The sequence below is a fragment of the Lactuca serriola genome, chromosome 1 (assembly GCF_051521515.1).
Source record: "Lactuca serriola cultivar US96UC23 chromosome 1, Lser_US96UC23_V15, whole genome shotgun sequence".
Lineage (NCBI taxonomy): Eukaryota > Viridiplantae > Streptophyta > Magnoliopsida > Asterales > Asteraceae > Lactuca > Lactuca serriola.
This window is the reverse complement of record NC_136408.1, coordinates 14,784,949-14,806,048: the sequence shown is the minus strand read 5'-3', so window position 1 is coordinate 14,806,048 and position 21,100 is coordinate 14,784,949. Positions and strand designations below refer to the sequence as shown.

Here is a 21,100-nt window from a genome sequence, read left to right as displayed (position 1 = left end):
TAGTATACACTCACTTGATTAGAAGATGATCAGACAACACTACGGCTTGTAGAAGTAGTAATCCTCAGCAGATCTGGAAGATCTCTACAAAAATCGAACTTCTCGCGGGCAGAGCTTCGGCTCGGGAACCGCACTTCTCGGGATCTTCGGGATCTCGGGACTTGCTTCGGGGCTCGAGAATGATACCGGGCTTCGGGGTACTTCTGGCACGAAAATCGAGGTAAAACGGGAGAGAGAAGAGAGAAAAGAGCAAAAGAACTCGGCTGCCCTCGCATCCTATTTATAGGAGGCTGGAGCCTCGGAGTACGCGGGACGTACTCGTCCGAATCGTCATGGCGTTCGTCATCCGAAGAACTCGAGTGCGAAGGTCGTCATGCTTCGCTGTACGCGGGGCGTACTTCGGATAAGCCCGGTGACTCCCCTTCGGATAATGCCGGGTTTAATAATTAAATTTAATTATTAATTATTTAATAAACTTCGAAAATTCATATCTTCTTCATACGAACTCCGTTTTCGACGTTCTTTATATCCACGCGTAGGTGAGACTACGCTCTAGAACTTTCGTTTAGACTCCGTCGGCTAATTTTGACTTTATTTTTATTATTTATTTTTAATAGACCGGGACAGAAAAACTTCGTTATAAATTCATAACTTCTTCGTTTGACGTCCGTTCTCGCCTAACTTTTTATCGCTTCGATACCAACAACGAGACCTTCGATCCTCGTTTAGATTGCTTCGGCTAAAAACCGCTCGATCTCAAATCGAGTATTTCAGGCTGCATACCGCTAAGCCGAAACTTCAGAAAATCGTAACTTCCTCATACGAAGTCAGATTTGGGCGTTCTATATATTTTCGGAAACCTCGTTTCAACTACTACAACATTAACCAAAGATATCAAGTTTATTTTACACTTAAATTTTGACGCTTATTTTTATTCTTAATTAATCAAATCATATAATTAAGCAATTAAGCACAAAACACATAATACTCAAATAATACACTTCTATTATTTCAAAACGGGTTACAAAGGTTAACCTAGACTATTATATCAACATTAATGACAGGCCTAGAAACACAGACGTTACACACAAATACCAAGAGCATATGGAGAGGTAATGGAGAGAGGGAAGAGGTGTGAAATTCGTCCCTAGGAACCCTAGACAAGGCATAGACGAATTCTTATGGCCTTAGGGGTCTTTATATAGGTGTGAAGATTAGGGTTTTAGTCCTTATCCTTATCTAGTTGCTTGCCCACCAAACAATCATAAGATAAACCTTGAAATACCTTATCCTTTATCCTTTGGACGATTTCAAGGATCCTTATCTCCTTGAATTCATTCAACCCATATTTAGGATAACCATTACCATATTTTGTAACTATCACATAATTACAATTCAGCCCCTCTAGCTTAATTAATTACACTTGATCACAAAATTAATTCTTAATTAACTATTGAGCGATATTAATTAAACAAATATGATTTCTCCTTTAATATATTAGTCTTATAACATATTAATAAATCATAATAACCTCTTTCTCTATTATTTCTCCAGTTAAGTTGCTCTGGTGAAGGCAACCCAAAAGGACCATGCACAATCGGGTCAAGTACTTGACAAATATGGTTACGGACTTAGACACTAATCCAACAGTAAAATGGTCATTTTACCCTAAGAATAGATATCAGACTCTGACTAGGTGTTTCTGTAGGGATTATAGCCGGAGGCACTACAAACTAAATGTCATTTAGTGGCATACATTTTTAATGGCATATGAGTGATGTGCCACTATAGCATGTTTATAGTGGCATATTTTATGTGCCACTATAAAATTTAATGGATTTAATGACACTTAACCATTTATGTTTAATATGCCACTAAAAGCTTTCTTTTATTAAAATTATTATTATTATTATTATTATTATTATTATTATTATTATTATTATTGCAAAAAGATAAGTTTGGTTACCTTCAAATTTAATAAATTGAAAAAAGAATATTAGACATACATAAACAATAGGCTACTTCGTTTTCTAAGTTATTTATAAAAAAACTAATATCTTTAATAGAGTTCGATTTATAAATTATTCAAAGAAACGTGAATGGAATAAGATTTAGATAAAAAAATATTTTAATTGTATATTTTATTGAAGGGAAATTATTTTATGTAACATTGATATGCCCCAAATAGTTCAGACCTAAATCCATTCCAGCTAATAACGAGTATTTGAGTGTACGATCACCACCCTCCCGTCGCCATCGTTACACCATCACGATACCATTGTCTAGTTCGTTGCCACCGTCTTCCAGTTCGTCGGCACCGCACAATCACGCCGCTGCACAATCACACTCCCGCACTACAGGTCGTCATCTCCCTACGCCATCATCTGTGCTGTATTTTTGAACTATTATCAACATCTCTTCCCCAAACATGTATTTCATGTGTATTTTAGCTTCAATCCTCTTAGTCCAACTCTTATACACTGAGTTAAGTTTTCAATTTCTGTTGCTAGCTTTCTGTTCCTACTCTTAATGTATTCTATTAGAACGATTTATTCTTAATTATGTCATGGATTAATATTGTGAAAAATTCGATACCGATCAATGCACTTTGAAAAGCTTAGTTGCTGAATCAATCGTTATCTTGTTGTAATAGTTATTAGATTTATGTGTAATGTGAAGAATTGAAACAGATGAAATTAATCAATCCTGTTTTGCCATAAGATTTACGTTCTATCTTAAGATTAAATAACTACCTTAAGCATACAAAGATTATAACATGAATTAATCCGAAAAATATGTAGAAAAATAGAACATCCTCACATGGAGAACTGAAATCTATAAGGAGCTATATATACCATGTTTGATTTCTTGAATTACACTCCATTTGCAACTTTTATATATCTGTAAGGAGCTATATAGCATGTTTTCTTCAGTTGTGTTGGTGGCCTCATTATCTATTTCCTTGAATTTGCTACAACTTTTATATCTGATATAGCATGTACTTATATGTTGTGGTTTTATAGCAGGATGGGTAGGCATAAGAGGTTATTCATCATCTCAACTAATATCCCTATTGATAGTGAGATTAATGATCAAAGTTATGAGCTTTCTGCAACTGAAGGAGATCAATCAGGTACACAACTCTACTAAAAGAGATCAATCAAGTCAATCACCTACATTTTTACGTCTGTGTAGTTTGACCTTATTAGCCTGATGTTCAAACTGCAATTAGACATAAATTATGATTTATATCATATATAACTTAAAGTATTCTCTTAGGTTGATCCCCGGTCCTTTGGCTTTAGTGCTGTTGTTCCTTTAAGGATTGGAGAAAAAAAAGGTATATAGATTGTTATAGCTTTATGTGCAAATTGAATCTTGCAGCTGGAACAAATTACGGTGAAATAAGTGTTTGGGATGTCGGAACTCGAGAAAGGATGGTGTATAAACCCTTCAAAGTTTGGGATTTATCTTCTAGCTCAATGTCTTTTCGGGTAATGCACCTTTATCATTGGCTTCTTTCCATATTCATACACTTGTAGGGTGTTTAGTTTGTGCTCATAGATTCATATCTATTATATATTGTATCATTTTTAATATTTTGAATATTTATCTGATATGAATCATGATTAACTTTGTGTCTAGACAATCTTGGAAGATAATGCATCAGGTTGTGTTAATCGGTGCACATGGGACCAGATGGATCAATACTTGGCATAACTAAAAGTCATATTTTTTTTGCATCTGTAAGTAGATTCTTTTTCCAATATGGACCTCAACATTGGTTTTATGTTTCTCTAGTATATTTGATGGAGTTATCCTTTTCCAGCTTATCTCTATGTTGCATTCGTCTTCAGTTTGTTCTTATCGACATAGTTAATTTGTGCTTAATTATTATTTATTTTCTAAATTATGCCTTATTTAACTGTATTTTGAATCATAATTGTTTGTTTTTGGACAGGAAATTACTAGTATTAATTCAAGAGTACAAGATAACAAGATTTATTCAACTTAGCATGAAGTTTGGGAAAGAAGTTCATCTGCAGTTAAGTTTCAAGTTAGTTTTTTTTTTTTTTTTTTTTTTTTTTTTTTTTTTTTTTAACTTTTGTTTGTTACTATGTTTAGCATGTACTTGGTTCCACATTTAGACATATTTGATTTGAAAAGTTTAAAAATATTGATAAAAAATAATGGAATTTTAATTGTTTTCTATGTATTATAATTTTTGTTTTTATAGATAAAAATTATGTTGATATAAGTAAGCCTAAATTATAAAATTGAATTAGTATTTACTTGCGTATATGTGCCAAAAATATTTTTTGTATTATGAGAAATAAACAAGTGCCACTAAAGTGGCAAATAAATTTTTGAATAGAACGAGGAATTTAATGGCACAAAATATGTGCCGTAATTTTTTTTTTTCTATTGTGTCAAACAGTGTCACTAAAAGCTTAAAAAATTGCAGCGGCAAAACTAAAAGTGTCGCTAAAGGGTTTTAGTGGGAGCATTTCTAGTGACATTTATTATATGTGTTGCAGATTCTATGAGAAACCTTTAGTGACACTTTTTTATGTTTTTAGTGGCACTTTTTGCGTGCCACTAAATGACATATTTTTTGTAGTGAGGATTTCCGGAGCAGCAACAGACAGAGATTTCCTGCGTAGATTATCAACAGCTACTCGTTCAAGGTGAGTTACCTTTCAGTAGCGGTGGGTCTACGACCACAATGTCGGCCCACCAGTAGGAGTTGTATGTTAGATGATCGTCTTTGTGATATCATCTAGGTTTGTTACTACCTGATATGTTATATGCTGGCATGATATGTTATATGTGATAGTAGTAGAGTGCAGTTGTTAGGACCGAAGGGTAGGTCAGGCACCCCGTATATGTCTGACAGTATGTGATGATATGTTTATATGCTGGCATGATATGTTATATGTGATAGTAGCAGTAGGGGTGGAATAGTCCCCGAGGGTCGGTTAGGACCGACGGGTAGGTCAGTGGCTTGACATGGTTGGTCAGCACCTCATAATGGCTTGACATGGATAGGTCGGCACCCCAGAATGGCCGTACCGGGTAGGTCAGACACCCCAAAATTGTCCGACAATATGTATGCTATGTGATTGTATGGTTTCAGGTACCTCTTCAGTGAGATATTTTGGGATTGTACTCTGACATGTTACTATTTTATGATTCGGGTTTTCAGACATGATATATTGATCTACGAAATGATATATTTTTACGTAGTTTATTTATGAATGTTTCTATAATCAGTTAATTAAAAATGAAATTTTTAGACCCAAAATTTGGGATGTTACAGGTTGTACTGGTGGTTAATGGGAGAGGGATAATTTTGAGTAAATGAAGCTTTACATTTTGTGGTTATGAGTTTCTTTAAGGAGATAAATGATGGTTTTCTTTATTTTTAATTGATTCAGATGTAGAAGACGATCGAAGAGAAAAGAGAGAGTAATAAATAAAAGATTGTTTTAAGGGTAGTTTTGTCATTTTGTAATTTCTTTTTGTCATATACACCTCTACATGTGGATTAACACAAAGTGAAAGGAAAAGTGGACTTTTGAAGGTCAAAGTCCACATCATCAAAATAACCGGATGACTGCTTCATTTATTCGAAAAGGACTTAATGGATCCGACAAAAACAAGTTTGTTCCTTAATAAAACACGAAAAACACTTTAAGGACTGAATGAGTAAACCCTAGAAACTTAATAAGGCATATATGTCATTTTCCCTTAAAAGAAAGGTTGAAAAATTATGTGCAAGATAAAAGAATGCATTCAATACAAAATTTTGAATTAGGTTCCTTAATTTTTGTTATTGTGACACATCTTATATTTTTTCAAAAATATGTTTTTTTTTTTTTTTTTTTTTTTTTTTTTTTTTAAATGTTCTTCTTGGTTGATTATTTGTTATTACAATAAGTTATCTTGTATTGAAGATTTTTTTCTTAAAAAAATTAGATGTGTTATATTGGAGAGGTTAAGAGGTTCGATGACTTATTATATATGCTTTTATTTATCACCATATAAATTTTTTGACCCATGGATGGGTGTCCCCAAAAACGTATTAGGCGACACTACTTGTCCATGTTGTGCTCTTTCATCATATTCGGCTAGATCATGTCACTATTGGGTAATAAAGCTAAATCATAAACCTAACTTTTGAAAACATATATTAAATTTAAATAAAGTATAATAAAAACTCGATTACTACATTTGAAAGTATTTTTCTGTTCGGGCTCATAATAATCATCTAAAACCACATGAACTTGTTATTTTTTTTTTACTCTAAGGAAATTTATTATTGAAGAGTACAGAAATTCTATAGTAGGCTAACACTATCCATTTCTTGAGTGTTAAATAACTTATATTAGAAATTCTAGACTATCATCAGGTTAAATTTGGACATCACGTTCCACAATTCAACAATTAGAAAGGCATAATAAATTATAAAGATAGTGGTTACATATTTAGTCATAGTAGTCTTAAGGAATGATATTTTCACCTAATGCTCCCTCACTTTATGATTAATCAAAATGATCAAATGGTTGAAGTTTATACCAAATAATTGTTGAATTTCAAGGTTTAATTACATCATGTCATGTCACTTGATTATGATTATTCATAAATATCTGGACTTCATTAATTTTCATAGCTATGAATGTAAGAATTACGTCATGTTTGTGTTTTTTATTTTTATTTTTATTTTTTAAGCACGCACATTAAAAGAATTTTTCACAAAGCTTTTTAGTGTTTTTTTTTATCATATCAACACCACATCATCAGTCTAAAACTTTACAAACACTTACTATATGAGAGCTTTTTCATATAGTTTTTTTTTTATAGTCCCACAATAACAATCATAGAAGTAGTATAATAGATAAATAAATAAAATACTTATTACAGTATATGAGAGCTTTTTCACATAGTTTTAAATAAATAAAATAATAGTGAAAAAAGTACTCTTACCATAAAGCTTGTTATTTAACACGTTTCTCTGAAAAAATCCAATAGTTTTTTCACTGAAAAAGTTCATATATACTATGATCTACGTTGGTATCATCTCGATCATAAGGTAGAACTCCATGCATCCAGATTCCAGAGATAGAAATGAACCCCACATATGTCGCACTTGTTCTTAATTAGTGCAAGTATGGGTTTTATTAATTATAGGTGGATAAAGTTGACTTAGTTAAGCATAGTTATTTAATCACCTTCAGCTGTTGTCGTAGACTTACATTCTGATGAACCTTGTACACATAATTACACCTGTCCAGTTAAACCTAGGAGATAAACATCAAATCTTGAACCTAATCCTTGTAAAGTTGTCATCAAAAACTATTTAGGTCAAAAGCAACTTTCATGATTTTCTCCAGTGTGGACTTGTTAGAAGCCTCTCTCTTGAAAAATGTTAATCATACTAAAGAAAAACATGTTGTGAAGTTGAAATGTTGCAATTATATTAATGTATTTGTTGACTTTGGAGAGCGGCAGTAAGTCAGTAACAAATAAATCTTGACCCGATGCGCTGTCAAAGGCAGCGTCGTATAATTCACACTAGAATATTAGGCAACAGCGATGGATGAGTTCTGTCGCTACTTTCGAAGAATCAGAGACCAATTAAATTACGATTGACGATGCTTATTAATTATATTACCGAAGGATTATATCCGTCTGATTAGAGATATATTTAATTAATAAATTTCCAGACACAACAACAGATTAACCTTTCGGCTTGGATATATAGGCTAAAAGTTAATGAGATCATATAAAACTATAAGCTAGCATTAATTAGTAATTACCATGATATATATGAATAAACTTATCATTATTTGCGATGTTATTTGAAAGGATAAATAAAGAAAACTTAGGATGAATTCCCAAGTTCAGGTTTACCTATGAGAAGTATCCAAAATGCATTTCTGTCAACTTCAAGGTAACCATGCACACAGCACACTCTCCACTTCTGTCTTACAGATTATATATAGTAGCACAATTGGAACCCTCGTAAAACTTATGGAACATACTATACCTCGTTTTGTCTCTCTCCTGCGATCCATACTAGAGCACATAAAGTGGATAAGAAGAATCTTCTACATATTATATATATGCTCCCAAGCATACATATTATAAGAGAAGGAATTGAAGTAGTCTAGGTTGAAGGGATGGAAATCCGCCACACTTTGATGTCACGATCCAGACCACCACTGTAGATGAAATAAGAAGATGTATGATCAGATGGATCATCATCGTATTCCTGATTCCTTTCCATTGTCAAGCACTTCACAGGGCCTCTGTGTCCCTCCAATACCGCTAAGCAAATGTAGAATCTGCCAATACCTCTCCAAATTCTTATGCTTTCATCTGCTGAGCCACTACACACCAAATCCGATATCACAGTCAAGCACAAGATAGACTTCGTGTGCCCCCTTAAAGCAGCCACGGCCACTGTGTTTCCATCATCAATATTCTTCTCCCAAACCATTATAGATCGATCACTGGAACCAGAGTATAGCATATTCTCATCAATGCTTAGTGCTAGGGCATTTACCCCAGATTTATGTTTCTCCAATATAGCAACCAGCGTATGATTCTCGCCTTCTGATGCCTTCCTCCAAACCTTGATTGTCTTGTCAGCTGATCCACTATACACATCTCCATTGCTAGACAATGCTAGTGCATTAATTGCATCATCATGTGCATTAGCTACCGACTCTAAACATTTGAAATCAGATGTCCGCCAAATCTTTAGTGTTCTATCCCATGAGACCGAGTATAAAAGCAATCCGTCATTGGATAAGGCTAGTGCTGATACAGTATCAAGATGATGTACCCACGTGGATTTCTTGTGGCGTCTCACCTGTACATGGTTCTTTGGTGTTAGAAGCTTAAGGGCTCGATCACCAAGTGTAGGGAGTGTAGCCAAGTGTGTCAGCTTATACTGTTGTGTTTCATGACCACTGATTTTCCACACACGGATTTTATGATCTTGATGGGCACTGAATAATTTATCACCTGAAATCACCATCGACTTTACTGCACCATTTCCCTTGATTACCATGTTATCAGCTAGATATTCTTGATCCATATGAGAGCTTAACCCGTTGCGATTCCATAGTTGAATTTCTTTGTCTGAAGAACCTGTGTATAGAAACTGTCCCCCAATGACCATAGAGGAGATGTAGGAGTTGTGGCCTTGACCGATTGTAGCGATGCAGTGGTGGCATGCGATGGGTAGGTGATGAAGTACTGTATGATGGGATTCAGATGTGAAGGTGTCAATCATTGGAAGGCTTTTCTCGGTGGAGAAGATGCTTGAGTCATGGTGAAGGTAAGCCCTAGAGCCATTTTGGGAGTTATTAGAAGTAAGATGTGACATCTTGCAGTATAATTAAAGTGAAACGTAGAAGCATGAAAAGCAATTAAAAATGTTCTGAGCAAAAGGGTTGTATAGGATATTATTCAAGTGAAAAGTTACACCATTCAACCTTTTCCAACATGTGTTGCATATATAGACCCCAAGATGGACCTTGACATTGGTGCTGGATGATCAGCATTATCCACTAAAGTTTGCGCCTTTCTTCATCTTTCTAATGTGTAAAGTGGAAACATATTTAGTATAATCCACAACCTCCCTTTGCCTTGGTAAAGGCCAGACATGTATATATTTATTGGATATTTTATGTCCCTCTAAAGGATTTCATTTACTTTTTGTGAAACTTGCCATTTCTGGTATTTCAAGTTACTTTTTTCATCTGTCTCATAGTGCAGGCTAACCTAGAGATGACACGTAGTGTTGGCCGTACAAATCTTCCCTTTTCATGGTATTAGGAAACTTCCATGGCCGCCTAACTAGTTATATATGGAGCTCCTTTAATTCAAGTTACATTTTATGTCATGGTTTCTGTTGATGAGTACCCAATATGTATATGGTGATTCTTTATGGACTATATCATGAAGAAAAGTTTATTCACTAACCTGTTGGATGTCCTGATTTTGGAACTTACATATATACATCTAAAACAAGATTAGTGTTCCCATATACACTGTTTAAATTGCGAGAAAACCCTTCACCAAATTTCACAGAAAATTTGAGGGTCTGAATGGTATTAGTAAATCAGCTGGCATGTCCTTAAGGTGGTAATATACGTACGTACATTGGTTACAAGTAATCAAGTCCCTTTATTCCTTGGAAAAGATATTAGTCATGATCATGTCGGTTGCTCAAAGAAGATTAGAAGAATACTCAAGTCCATTCTACAATAACTAGTTTTCCATATTGGTAGGACTAGTTAGGAGCCTTTCTTTTGTGGCAGACTCTGTTAATTAATGTGTACATACAGATGAAACAAAATTTGATTCTTCCAGGTTTCTTTGATGATATTAATTATCCTAAACAACTCAGTTGAGATTGCTATAGCAGCTATATATGCTTTTCCAGTAATATGAAAAGCCAGACATTGCAAACGATCGATCCTGACATATTTGATGTAGTCAAGTAGCTTCATACTTCCTCAAATAGACAGATAGACATGCTCCTAATTTCTCCACTAGCGAAACAGTAAACTACACCAATTAAATCAACAAGAAGTGACTGACACACCGTTATGGGAATAATTATTGGCATCACTACGTACTAGTGCTAATCTATCTTTTTTCTATATTGGGGAACGCCTGTGAAAGCAACTTCATTCAAACAGAAACAACTGCTTCTTGTTGACGGGAGAAATTAAGTATTCTTTTTGTTGAGTTGTACTTAATTTTTGGGCTACGGAGAACGGAAAAGAAGAGAAAAATAGTTTCTTTAGTAATACGTACTAGTTCTTTAGGGGTTCACAGTTGACAATCCTCATAAACCCTAATTTCGTACTTCAAATACTAATTAGATTAATATTGAATAAAAATCTTTGTAATGTACATGCATGAAAATGTTGTTCACCACACTTGGGGTTAACCGTAGTAATATACCACAGACTTTTACCCATTTTCATTTTAGGCCTGATAAATCTTGATAAACCACAAATTTTGTAAGATAATTAAGTAGTCCCAAATTAAAAGGATATAGAGGCGAAAGGGGAGAGAGTACGTTGTGTTCATTTCATTTTTCCTTTGAGAGATCGAGTTATAATTAGTGGTGGTGTTAATAGATAGTTCACCATCACCATCCATGAATGGCCTATTAATTAATTGAAGAATGGAACGGTGGTTACTTTGTCAGAAGAAATTGATTAGTCACTGCATGGTCAGCAATGTTGGATCGAATTGTGGGTGTGTAGTCAGCACAAACTCACCAGACACACTCTCTTTTCCAAAAGTGGTGCTGGATCGTGTTCGCAGGTGCGATATTTATTAGGTCATCGACTAATTAATTAAGATGCCTCGTTAATTACCTCGATCTCTTATCCAACAGGAGAATGATCATTATCAACCCTACAAAAATAATGAGTATCAGTGGCGACACACGTCGCTGCTAAAAGTCCAGGTTATCGCCGTTTAAACCTTTAGCTGCGACATGTCGCTACGGTTAACTCGCCGCTAATATTGCTTCACAGGTTGCCATTATTGCTTTTCGTCACCGCTAATACCATGCGTTGCCGCTAAAGGACCATCGCCACTAATACACATGCGTCGCCACTAATCATATTTTTCATTTTTTTCGTATTTAACATTAAAATTAGAAAAAACAATATAAAAAATATAAAAACTGCTACGAAACATTATTTGCAGAAAAATAGTTTGAAACATTAAAAATGGAAGAAATAAACAAGTGAAACAATTACAAGGGGGGGGGGGTTGGAGAAATTAAGCAGTGAGAAATTGTTCTCTATCGTTTGAAGCACAGAACAATTAGGAAATTTTGTAGTGCAAAAATTAATTGCGGAATTTTTGTATTGTTGAAAAAATAATTAATCAACTTTAGTACTCTAAAAACATTAAAACGTTACAAGAGAGTTATAAGATTTTTATTTGTCTATTGCAAAACTTGAAGTCACTACGTACCAAGTAAAATGGTGTGTAAGGGTGGTGATATATATCAAAATGGATATTAGATATGAAAATGATGAAGTATATATATCTGGGAAATAACTTAAAAGTAATGCGATATATAAGGTGGAACAGGGTGGTTTGGGTGAATGAGAAGTACGTGGATTCTGGAGAGAACCAGTCCACTCCAATGATGTTCGGCAGTCAAGCTTCTAGAAATAGCCAAGTTCCGCTCATCATCAATGACGCAAGCGCCTTGTATTGAACTAAAATCTTAAGAAACCGGTTAAATAATAAGTTATATAAGTCATAGTTTAAATAACCTCATTAGAAACCATTAATTATTTACAATATAAGATGATAAATAAAATAAAATAAAATTCACAATTAAAAAGAATTTTATACTTTTAAACTAACAAGTAGCACTAGACTACATTTATTATATATGTTTTTGAGAAATGGCTCTAATTAGGGATGTAAACAAGTTGAGCTGAACTTCACACTAATCGAGTCAGACTTGTTTAAAGTTACCAAAGCTCGAACTCGTTAAGAGACTGGAGGCTTGAGCTCGTGAACCATATATGAAGCTCGGGATCGGCTCGTTAAGGCTTATTAAGGCTTGTTTGTCCGTAAAGCTCGTTAAAGATCGAGCGCGATCGGTTATTTTTTTTATATTTTAATAATATATAAGTAATAAATAATAATATATAAAATAAAAGTTAATTATACAAAAACTTTTTTAAACTCGCGAGCTTAAACGAGCCCGTAAATGCAAAAGATCATGCTCGTTTCGTAAATGAGCTTTATTCTAGGCTCGGGCTCAATAAGGCTAGGCCCGTTTCGAGCTTTTAACAATCCGATCTCGGTAGCTCGTGAGTATATTGACTCGTTTACATCCCTAACTCTAATCAATATATATATATATATATATATATATATATATATATATATATATAAATTATAAAATTATAAAATTATAAATAACCTTGAAAACCACTTGACAGATCAGAATTTAGAGCCTATGGTCTCTTTCAAACTCCATTTTTATTCATAGAGGGATTTCTAATTATGACTACGACTTTAGTTGGTTTGTTTCTAGATTCTGACTCCGGCTGGTGTTTTATTTGACCACAATCTGCGACTCCATTTTTAACATTCTGTTGATAATGTATTTTAAATTTTAACCCTAAGAATGTAGAATTATTGCATTTTGGCCCTTGTGCATGAGAAAAATTGCAAAATGACCCATAGTTGCATTTTTGTAATGTGCGGCGTACGTGTGAGATCCACAAACCCTAATTTTTAGGGTTTGAACCGTATTTAATCAACTTTTGGCCTCTAAACCTCATCCCCCATCAGCCTCCAACACCTCCATACGACCTTAGCAAACCCTAGCCACTTGTTTGAGCATTCTTGACCCTTGTGTGTGTTTTTGGTGGCCTTGAAGGAAGAAGAATGAAGTAGAACCACCTTGGAAGCTTGAAAGAGCTTTGGATCTAGGATCTTCACCTATCTAGCAACCTCCAAGAGGTATAAAGTTTTAAACTTGGTATGTAATTTCTTAGATCTTGTTAAGTTCTTGATGCATGAACATTTTGGTCCCAAGACTTGACATTTTTTAGTATGACATGCTCTAGCCCATTTAATATGTCCTTTCAGACGTTTTGAGTAGTTTAGAAGCATAAAAATAGGGCCTTGACTCTTAACTCTCCCCCATTCATGTGCTTAGTGGTTTTAATGGGTCAAGAGGTTGGGGTTTCTAGCATTTAGCACTTATTGGCCATGCAAGACCATAAAGTTGGAAACTTTACGGTCAAGAACGATATTTGGGACTTGGATATGGAATTTGCACGTAAAAGATGAAATATTAAGCACTTATTGGGTTAAGATGAGGTCCAACTTCGTACGCTTGGCGTACCCATTGGTACGATGCGCGTACACAACCAAATCCTCATTTCTTGGCCAGCCATGAAGTACGCCCTGCGTACTCGAGTAGGTCGACTCGGCTAGGTTTTTTTGACTTTGACCTTTGACCAAAAAGTTAAAGTTTATATTTTATAAACTTTGTTTATAAAATATAAAATTTGTGTCTGCATTCTTTTATTATTTTATAAAATAAGAGTAAAAAATGAAGTGTATGGCTTTTAAGATAGTTTAATGTAAAGTAATGAGAGGTATGGTGCTTTCAATTGTTTATTCAAAAGATTAGCCTGGTCTTATACTTATTTAATGTAAAGTAATGAGAGGCATGGTGCTTTCAATTGTTTATTCAAAAGAATAGCATGGTCTTATACTTATTTAATGTAAATTAATGAGAAGCATGAGGAACAAATCTAGCTAGTAGAAGCATGGGTGCTTAATGGCTACAGACCCATGTATATTATGCATGTTATATATATGAGAGTGAAGCTTTCATTCTTTGGCTTGAACATACACAAAACCGTAACATGCTATCCATGTTACACTTTCTCATTTTCTTCTTAAGTCATGAATATATTACTTGATTTTATACTCTCTTGAAGTTCATACTTTGGTTATGAACTTCAAGCTTAAGAGTTAAGAGTTTAAGACTAGAATCCACATCAAGTTAGCTTCTTGTTGGTGTCTCTAAAGTTCATCATTCTTCATCAACTTCCAAGCTTCCCAAGAGGATCCAAAGAACTACAAAAGTTGTTATTTGTTTTTCTACTTCTTTGGTTGTGTTTGTTTTCTTTCCAAACTTTGCAAGAAGATCCTTCGTGGGTTTAACTTGTTTATGTTATTAAAAATTTCCAAGTCTTCCATTGCTAAAGTTCTTGTTTTTGAAACTAATTTATGAATAAAAACCCAAAACCTATTACCTATATAAACCCCTTTGGGTTATGAATTTTGAAATGCACCTCATCCCAAAGTCATTTCGAAATTAAATTCCCTTCCTCCTCTTCTTACCTCTTTAGCCTCCAATTTACTAGGGTTTAGGTGTGAGCCATTAGAGGGACGAGACTTCTGGTGCTTGCTTTCTAAAGCTAGATCAAGAAGGAATCATTGTTTATTTACTACAATAAACATAAGGTATGTATTTTCTAATAACCCTTTAATGATTTTCGAAAATAACAATGTAGTTCTAGGGTTCTTGATATTCAATAGTTGTTTGCAAATCATAGTGAAAACATAGATCCTTTAGGGTGCATGTGAACTTACGGTTTATGTTTTTCAGCCAAAAATAGATTTTTTGTAACATATAAAACCCTTCAACATTTTCTTAAACTACTAATTTGATTTTTTTGGATTCCTTGGTCACGATGTCAGCACTTGCTTGTCACGATGTAACAATGCTCCTTGAACCACACATATCCTTTAGGTGTCACAACATGACCGAATGAGGGTCACGATGTGACAGTTGTTGCGAGCCAAACCCTTATTTTGGGGATTTTCCCCTATTTAAGTGAAGTGAGGGCTAGGGTTAGCCCACCCTCAGTCTCCGTCACCTCCCTACACTTCCCCTTGTAACCCTAATCCTCCATAGTTGATTTTGAGCTCTATTTTGATGTTTTCTAGCCAAGAAGAAGGAGATATAAAGTTTGGTGCATCAAATCAATGTTCAAGCTTCACTATCATCCATCCTCACTATAACACCCGATTTAAAGTACTTTCCGTTTTGACCCTTGGTATGTAAATATTTTTGTAGATTTGGTCCCTAGGGGCTGTTTCTCCATTTTTTAGAATCCGAGAGTACGCTGGGCGTACTTCTCATACGCAAGGCGTACGCATCCAGGGGACAAACCCTGAATTTTAGGGTTTGGACCCTATTTAAACAACATTATGACCCATGATCCTCTCATTTCTCAGCCTCCATTTTCCTTTAAGTCCCATTTCAAAACCCTATCCCCTCTTGAGGAGATTTGACCCTCTTGTATGTGTTTTTGGTGTGTGTTGGTGAGATTTGAGGAAGAAGAGCTTGGAAAAAGGAGCCTTGATCAAAGGAGAACTTGTATATCCAGACTTCACACACCATTTCTAGCTTCATTGAGGTATAAATCCTGGAACTTGCTCCTTGTATGCTTAGATTTGTTCTTAATGAAGTTTTGGTTCCTTTTGGTCCTATGATGAGATGTAGTGGTTTTCTTCCACTCCTGAAGTTAGGAGTTGCTTCTCTTGATGTTTTTGAGGTCCCTAGTCCATAAAGTTAGCATCTTGATTATTGTGGATCAACCATGCATGTATTTAGGTCCATTTGATGAAAGTAGAATGCTAAACGTAAGTTTTGGGTTCTTTTGAGCCATGAAAAGACTTAAAGTCTTCGAATTTATGGGTTAAGGACTTGATATGATGTCGATTTGAGGATTGGTCATTAAGTTCTTAAGTCGTTAAGACTTTTTGGCAAGAACTTGAATTTAGGCCAGTACGCGGGGCGTATGCAGCGTGTACGAGCCATGTATGCTGAGCATATGCTAATCAGTGGGTCACTGGAGTTGTGGGCTTGGTCTTAGTTGGGCTTAGTTTTTTTGGGGCTTGGACCTTAAACTTCTATGGTATTGGATCGTTTTTGGAATTTGGGTATCATTTAGGGATTTGGGTCGTATCGGGCTTGTAGGTGCTATTGAGTTGGGCCTCAAATTGTGGTACAAGTGAGGAAAAGGTAAAATGGTCTTTTACCCTGAGTGTTGGTCAAATGAGTTAGATTCCTATTTATGGTTTATGGGCCAAGTATTAATTGGGGTTTTATGTGATTGATTAGTGCATGAATTTTCTGGATTAGCAGTCCGAGCATTTATCTGATTTTTAGCAGTTTGAGGGAGTCTCCTCATTGTGCTTAGTGGGTTGAAGGTACCAATGCCGGCCCATGATTTATTATGATTAAGATGCTAGTTGTATGTATGACTCTTGCATGTGTAGTATGTGATATGTATATTGGGCGAGGTCCAATGCTAGGCGAGGCCTGATGGGTTTATTGTATGCTATTTATCTTAGTGATTATTGATGGGTATTATGCAAAACATATAAACCCTATATGTGCATGCAACCCTAATAATTTGATCTATGTTTTCTCTAATTAAACATACATTTTGAACAACAAAATAGAAACCTTATAACACTAGTATATTACCGAAAAATACAAATAGGGTTATAACTATCATACCTTGATTGTTATATAGTAATAACAATGTAAATCCTTGTGTTGATGAAGCCGTGAGAGCAAGTGTCACAAATGTCACACCTCTAGTGGTTCACACCCAAAACTAGCAATGGAAGATGATTGAGAATGAGGAGAGAGGCTAGAAGATTCGGCTAGCACTTCTAGAGAACTAGTGGCCGAAATTTCTAGGGTTTAGGCTGTTTATATAGTGCAGTCAGGAAACCCTAGATAAACTCTAATCTAAGATTATCTTAAACCGGGTAATTATATACTTTCCTGTTTATCCAATACGGATTATTCTAGAATCCCTTAGGCATGAAGAAACTTTCCATGCCTAATGGACGGTTCTAGATTGCCTCTTGTTCAACCATTGAACAATTACATTTCAGTACATGCACTTTTAATTAATTGATTTAATTCCAAAATTAATTATGATTAATTTCTGATTAAATATTAATTAAATATAACTATTTCTAATTAATATATTATTCTCATAATATATTAACAAATCATTTATTTCAATTTAATAATCAAATAATAGATCAACCTCTCTCTCCAAAATCATCTATCCAGTTGCTAGTTTTGAGGGCAACCCAAAAGGACTGTGCTACTATCAATTTAAGTATATACCAATTATAGTTATGGGATTATACACCTAATCCAACAATTATTTCATGTTTTTATGTGTTTGTATGAATATCGGGCGGGGCCTGATGAATGTGATGGGGCGGGGCCCTTCTCATGATACTGACATATCTATTCCAATTGGGGCTCGATGCCGGGAAGGGCCCAATGACTTTTGGGTATGGCCCATTATATGTTTTATATGTATGGTATGAGGTATTTTGGGGAACTCACTAAGCTTCATGCTTATGGTTTTCAATTTATGTTTCAGGTACTTCCGGATCGACGGGGAAGGGCTCGGGATGATCGCAACGCACACACCATGTTGTTCCGCATTTTGTTGACTTGATGTATTTGGATGATTATTGGCATTCTCATGATTTTGTTTTAAGAACACCTTTTTGGTGATCATTTTATTATTATAAAAAAATGAAAATTTTGGCCTTAAATTTTGGGATGTTACAAGTTGGTATCAGAGTCATGGTTTGAGGGATTTAGGCATACTCTCGAGTGTGTCTGAACTCAAACTAAGGATTTGGTAGATTTTTCATAAAAGAAAATCTTTTATCAAAAAAGTTTTTCTAATAAAAGAAAGGGGTGTGTTGCATGCAATCGACCGAACTCAACTAAGTTTTCCCAAAATATCCATACATGTTTTATGATTATGCTTTGAATTGTGAATCTATGAATCTCATGCTAGACTACGGCTTAGGACCTGCTTAGGATTGCATAACAAAATGCTAGGAGAGATGCCTTTGTATGCCTACTATATGAGTTTGTAGATTTGCATTCTAGTACTGATCAGTCAGTAACATGATGACCTGATTAGGTAATGCTTGTTTGCAATTACTTGATGCTTGAATGTTGATTGCTTTGTGCTTTTAGGAATTCCCATTAACATCAGCTAGCTATTAACCTAATATTTTAAATTACGTATTATTAAGACTATATAATTTTAGAAGGTTATGTTTTAACTCTATTGCGTAGCTCTTATTTGAGTCTAACCATTGTAGTGTGAGACCTTTCATTCGAAGAATTATCTGGTGTGGGGGTAACTTGGAGGATTCGGGGTGATCCTTAAGGACAGTACGGATAGATGTGGAAGGTAGTATAGGCCCGTACTACTGGAAGCAGAGGATCCGTACTCGATTCAAGGAAAGCTACGATGATACCAATAAGCTTGTAAAGTATGGGATACCTCGATATATATATATATATATATATATATATATATATATATATATATATACACACACACACACAAAATTGTGTGTGTTTTGATGGTTTTAATGGTAGATTTTCAGTATGGTGGTCGCTCTAGGAGCATCTGGTAGTGGTTCTGGTGTCGGAGAGGGTTCAGGTTCGAGCTCTGGGTTAGACATTTGGATGATCAGATGCAGGAGTTCATTTCATCAAATATTACCCGTAATATTCTTGATCAGACTCCTGTGATCTTCAAAATGGTCAAGGAGGGTATCTTGAAGATTTTGGATGAGCGTTTGGGCGCTTTTTGTTCTGAGATGGTGGCGATGATGGGAGCTCGCACTTTACCTTTCCGTGAGTTCCGGGCATGTGGAGCCTGGGGTTCTTTGGGAAGAAAGATCCGATTACGAGCAGGCGTTGGTTGGAACACATCGGGAACACCTTCTGATCTAGCCTTTGTCCTGAGGAGGCGAAGGTCCGACTTGCATCCTCTCTTCTGAAGGATAGAGCTCGAGACTGGTGGGAGGAGGTTGGGCACGCCTTAGGAGGCGAGGCGATTGATTCGATGACTTGGGAGGATTTTATGACAAGATTTCGGGCTGAGTTCGCACCTGTTATTGAGGTCCAGCAGTTGGCGAGGGAGTTTTAGGACCTTCGTCAGACAACTGAGATGGTAGCAGAGATCACTGCTATGTTTTGTGAGAGGGTGTTATTGGTTCCTTAGTATATGGCAGACAAGGATATGAAGAAAGCGAGGTACCACATGATGTTGAGGAATGATATCCGACAGTTTGTGATCTGATCTAGTTGCAGGACATTGGAGGATATGATAGTGCGAGCTAGAGAGAGGGAGATTGACATGGAGACGGAGAGGAAGAGGAAGCCGGATTAGGTGCAGGCTTCTGAGGGTTCGGGAAAAAGGCCCAAGGTTTCTGATTCGAGGTCAAGGGCCCAGTAGGTCCGTGGTCGCTGCGGTAAATGCGGCCAAACACATGATGAGGCGTGCAGGGTGGGTGGTTCTGGCTACTTCAAGTGCGGCAAGAGGGTTCATTTCAACAGGGATTGCACTGCCACCACCACCACCCAGGTATCTGATCTTATTTGCTTTCATTGCAATCAGAGGGGCGATAAGAAGGCCAATTTCCCGAGTTTAGTAGCAACGAGACCAGTTGTAGAACCAGCTTCGACGACTTTGAACATCACAGATGGCCGCCAGGGCAAGGAGGATGTGTCTATTGTAAGGAGTAAGGCTTTCTAGTTGACAACCGAGGAGGCTCGTGCAGCACCAGATGTGGTGACGGATATGCCTCTTCTCCTTATCTCTTTATTTATGTTGATTTCATGCTTATATATATGTGTTTTGTTTTGGGATCGTTCCTTGTGAACGGTATTTCTGCTTTGGTATTGTTTGATCTGGGGGCTACTCGATCCTTTGTATCTCTTGCCCTCAATAAGAGGTTTTCCGATGCTCCAGAGGAGCTGGATTGGCCATTAGAGGTTTAGATTGCTGATGATCGTTCTATCTAGGTATCTAGGGTTCATCAAGGATGTGTACTTGAGATTTTTAGTGAGCGGTACCCGATTGATTTGGTTCCTATTCCTTTGCGTGGGAACAAGGTTATTATGGGGATGGATTGGTTGAGCCCCAATGGATCAATGATTGATTAATTGAGAGCGTCAGATGGTACGTATTCGGACCCAAGTGTGGGAGAGTTAGTGGTCCAGGGAGAGAGTGTTTAGCACGGGCCAATTTTATGTTCGACAGCTAGGTCCATACATTTTCTTCAACAGACCGGAGGTATTCCAGTTCGATGACTGAGTGGACCCGAGGGTATTCTAGTCCGATGATTGAGTAGGCCCGCTGTATATTCGTATTCCAGTCTGATGACTAAGTGGACCTCCTGTATATTGGCATTCCAGTCCGATGACTGATTGGGTTAGAAGGGGGTAATCCAGCTTGATGGCTATGGGATTGTGGGTATTCCAGTCCGATGACTGATTAACCCTAAGACGCTTGTTCGTTTTTTTATATGTGTTTGTGTGGTTGTACTTTGGGGGAACTCACTAAGCTTTGCTTACGGTTTTATTTTATTGTTTCAGGTACTTCTGATGATCGCAGGAAGGCGAAGGCGTGACCGTACACATCCTCTGTTT

At 36.0% G+C, this 21,100-nt stretch overlaps 2 protein-coding genes across 4 annotated transcripts; one reads left to right on the top strand and one right to left on the bottom strand.

The window, feature by feature from the left end:
* Window positions 1-2,193: 2,193 nt before the first annotated feature.
* Window positions 2,194-5,135, top strand: LOC145067606 (protein TOPLESS-RELATED PROTEIN 2-like). 3 transcript variants are annotated; one of them, XM_079014712.1, is made up of 5 exons: window positions 2,194-2,360; window positions 3,027-3,133; window positions 3,385-3,494; window positions 3,962-4,045; window positions 4,581-5,135. In XM_079014712.1, exons 2-4 carry the CDS (start codon window positions 3,028-3,030, stop codon window positions 4,013-4,015), a joined length of 270 nt encoding a protein of 89 aa, XP_078870838.1. In that variant the 5' UTR covers window positions 2,194-2,360; window position 3,027; the 3' UTR covers window positions 4,016-4,045; window positions 4,581-5,135. The 3 variants fall into 3 exon arrangements, 2 of the variants coding, with proteins under 2 accessions (XP_078870838.1, XP_078870835.1); XR_013688864.1 differs by lacking the exons at window positions 3,962-4,045; window positions 4,581-5,135 and adding an exon at window positions 3,646-3,739 and having other exon boundaries at window positions 3,280-3,494; XM_079014709.1 differs by lacking the exons at window positions 3,962-4,045; window positions 4,581-5,135 and adding an exon at window positions 3,646-3,739.
* Window positions 5,136-7,805: 2,670 nt separating this feature from the next.
* On the bottom strand, window positions 7,806-9,469 carry LOC145067599 (protein JINGUBANG-like). The gene has a single exon (XM_079014701.1). The coding sequence runs from the start codon at window positions 9,395-9,397 to the stop codon at window positions 8,171-8,173; it is 1,227 nt and encodes a 408-aa protein (XP_078870827.1). The 5' UTR covers window positions 9,398-9,469; the 3' UTR covers window positions 7,806-8,170.
* Window positions 9,470-21,100: the final 11,631 nt, after the last annotated feature.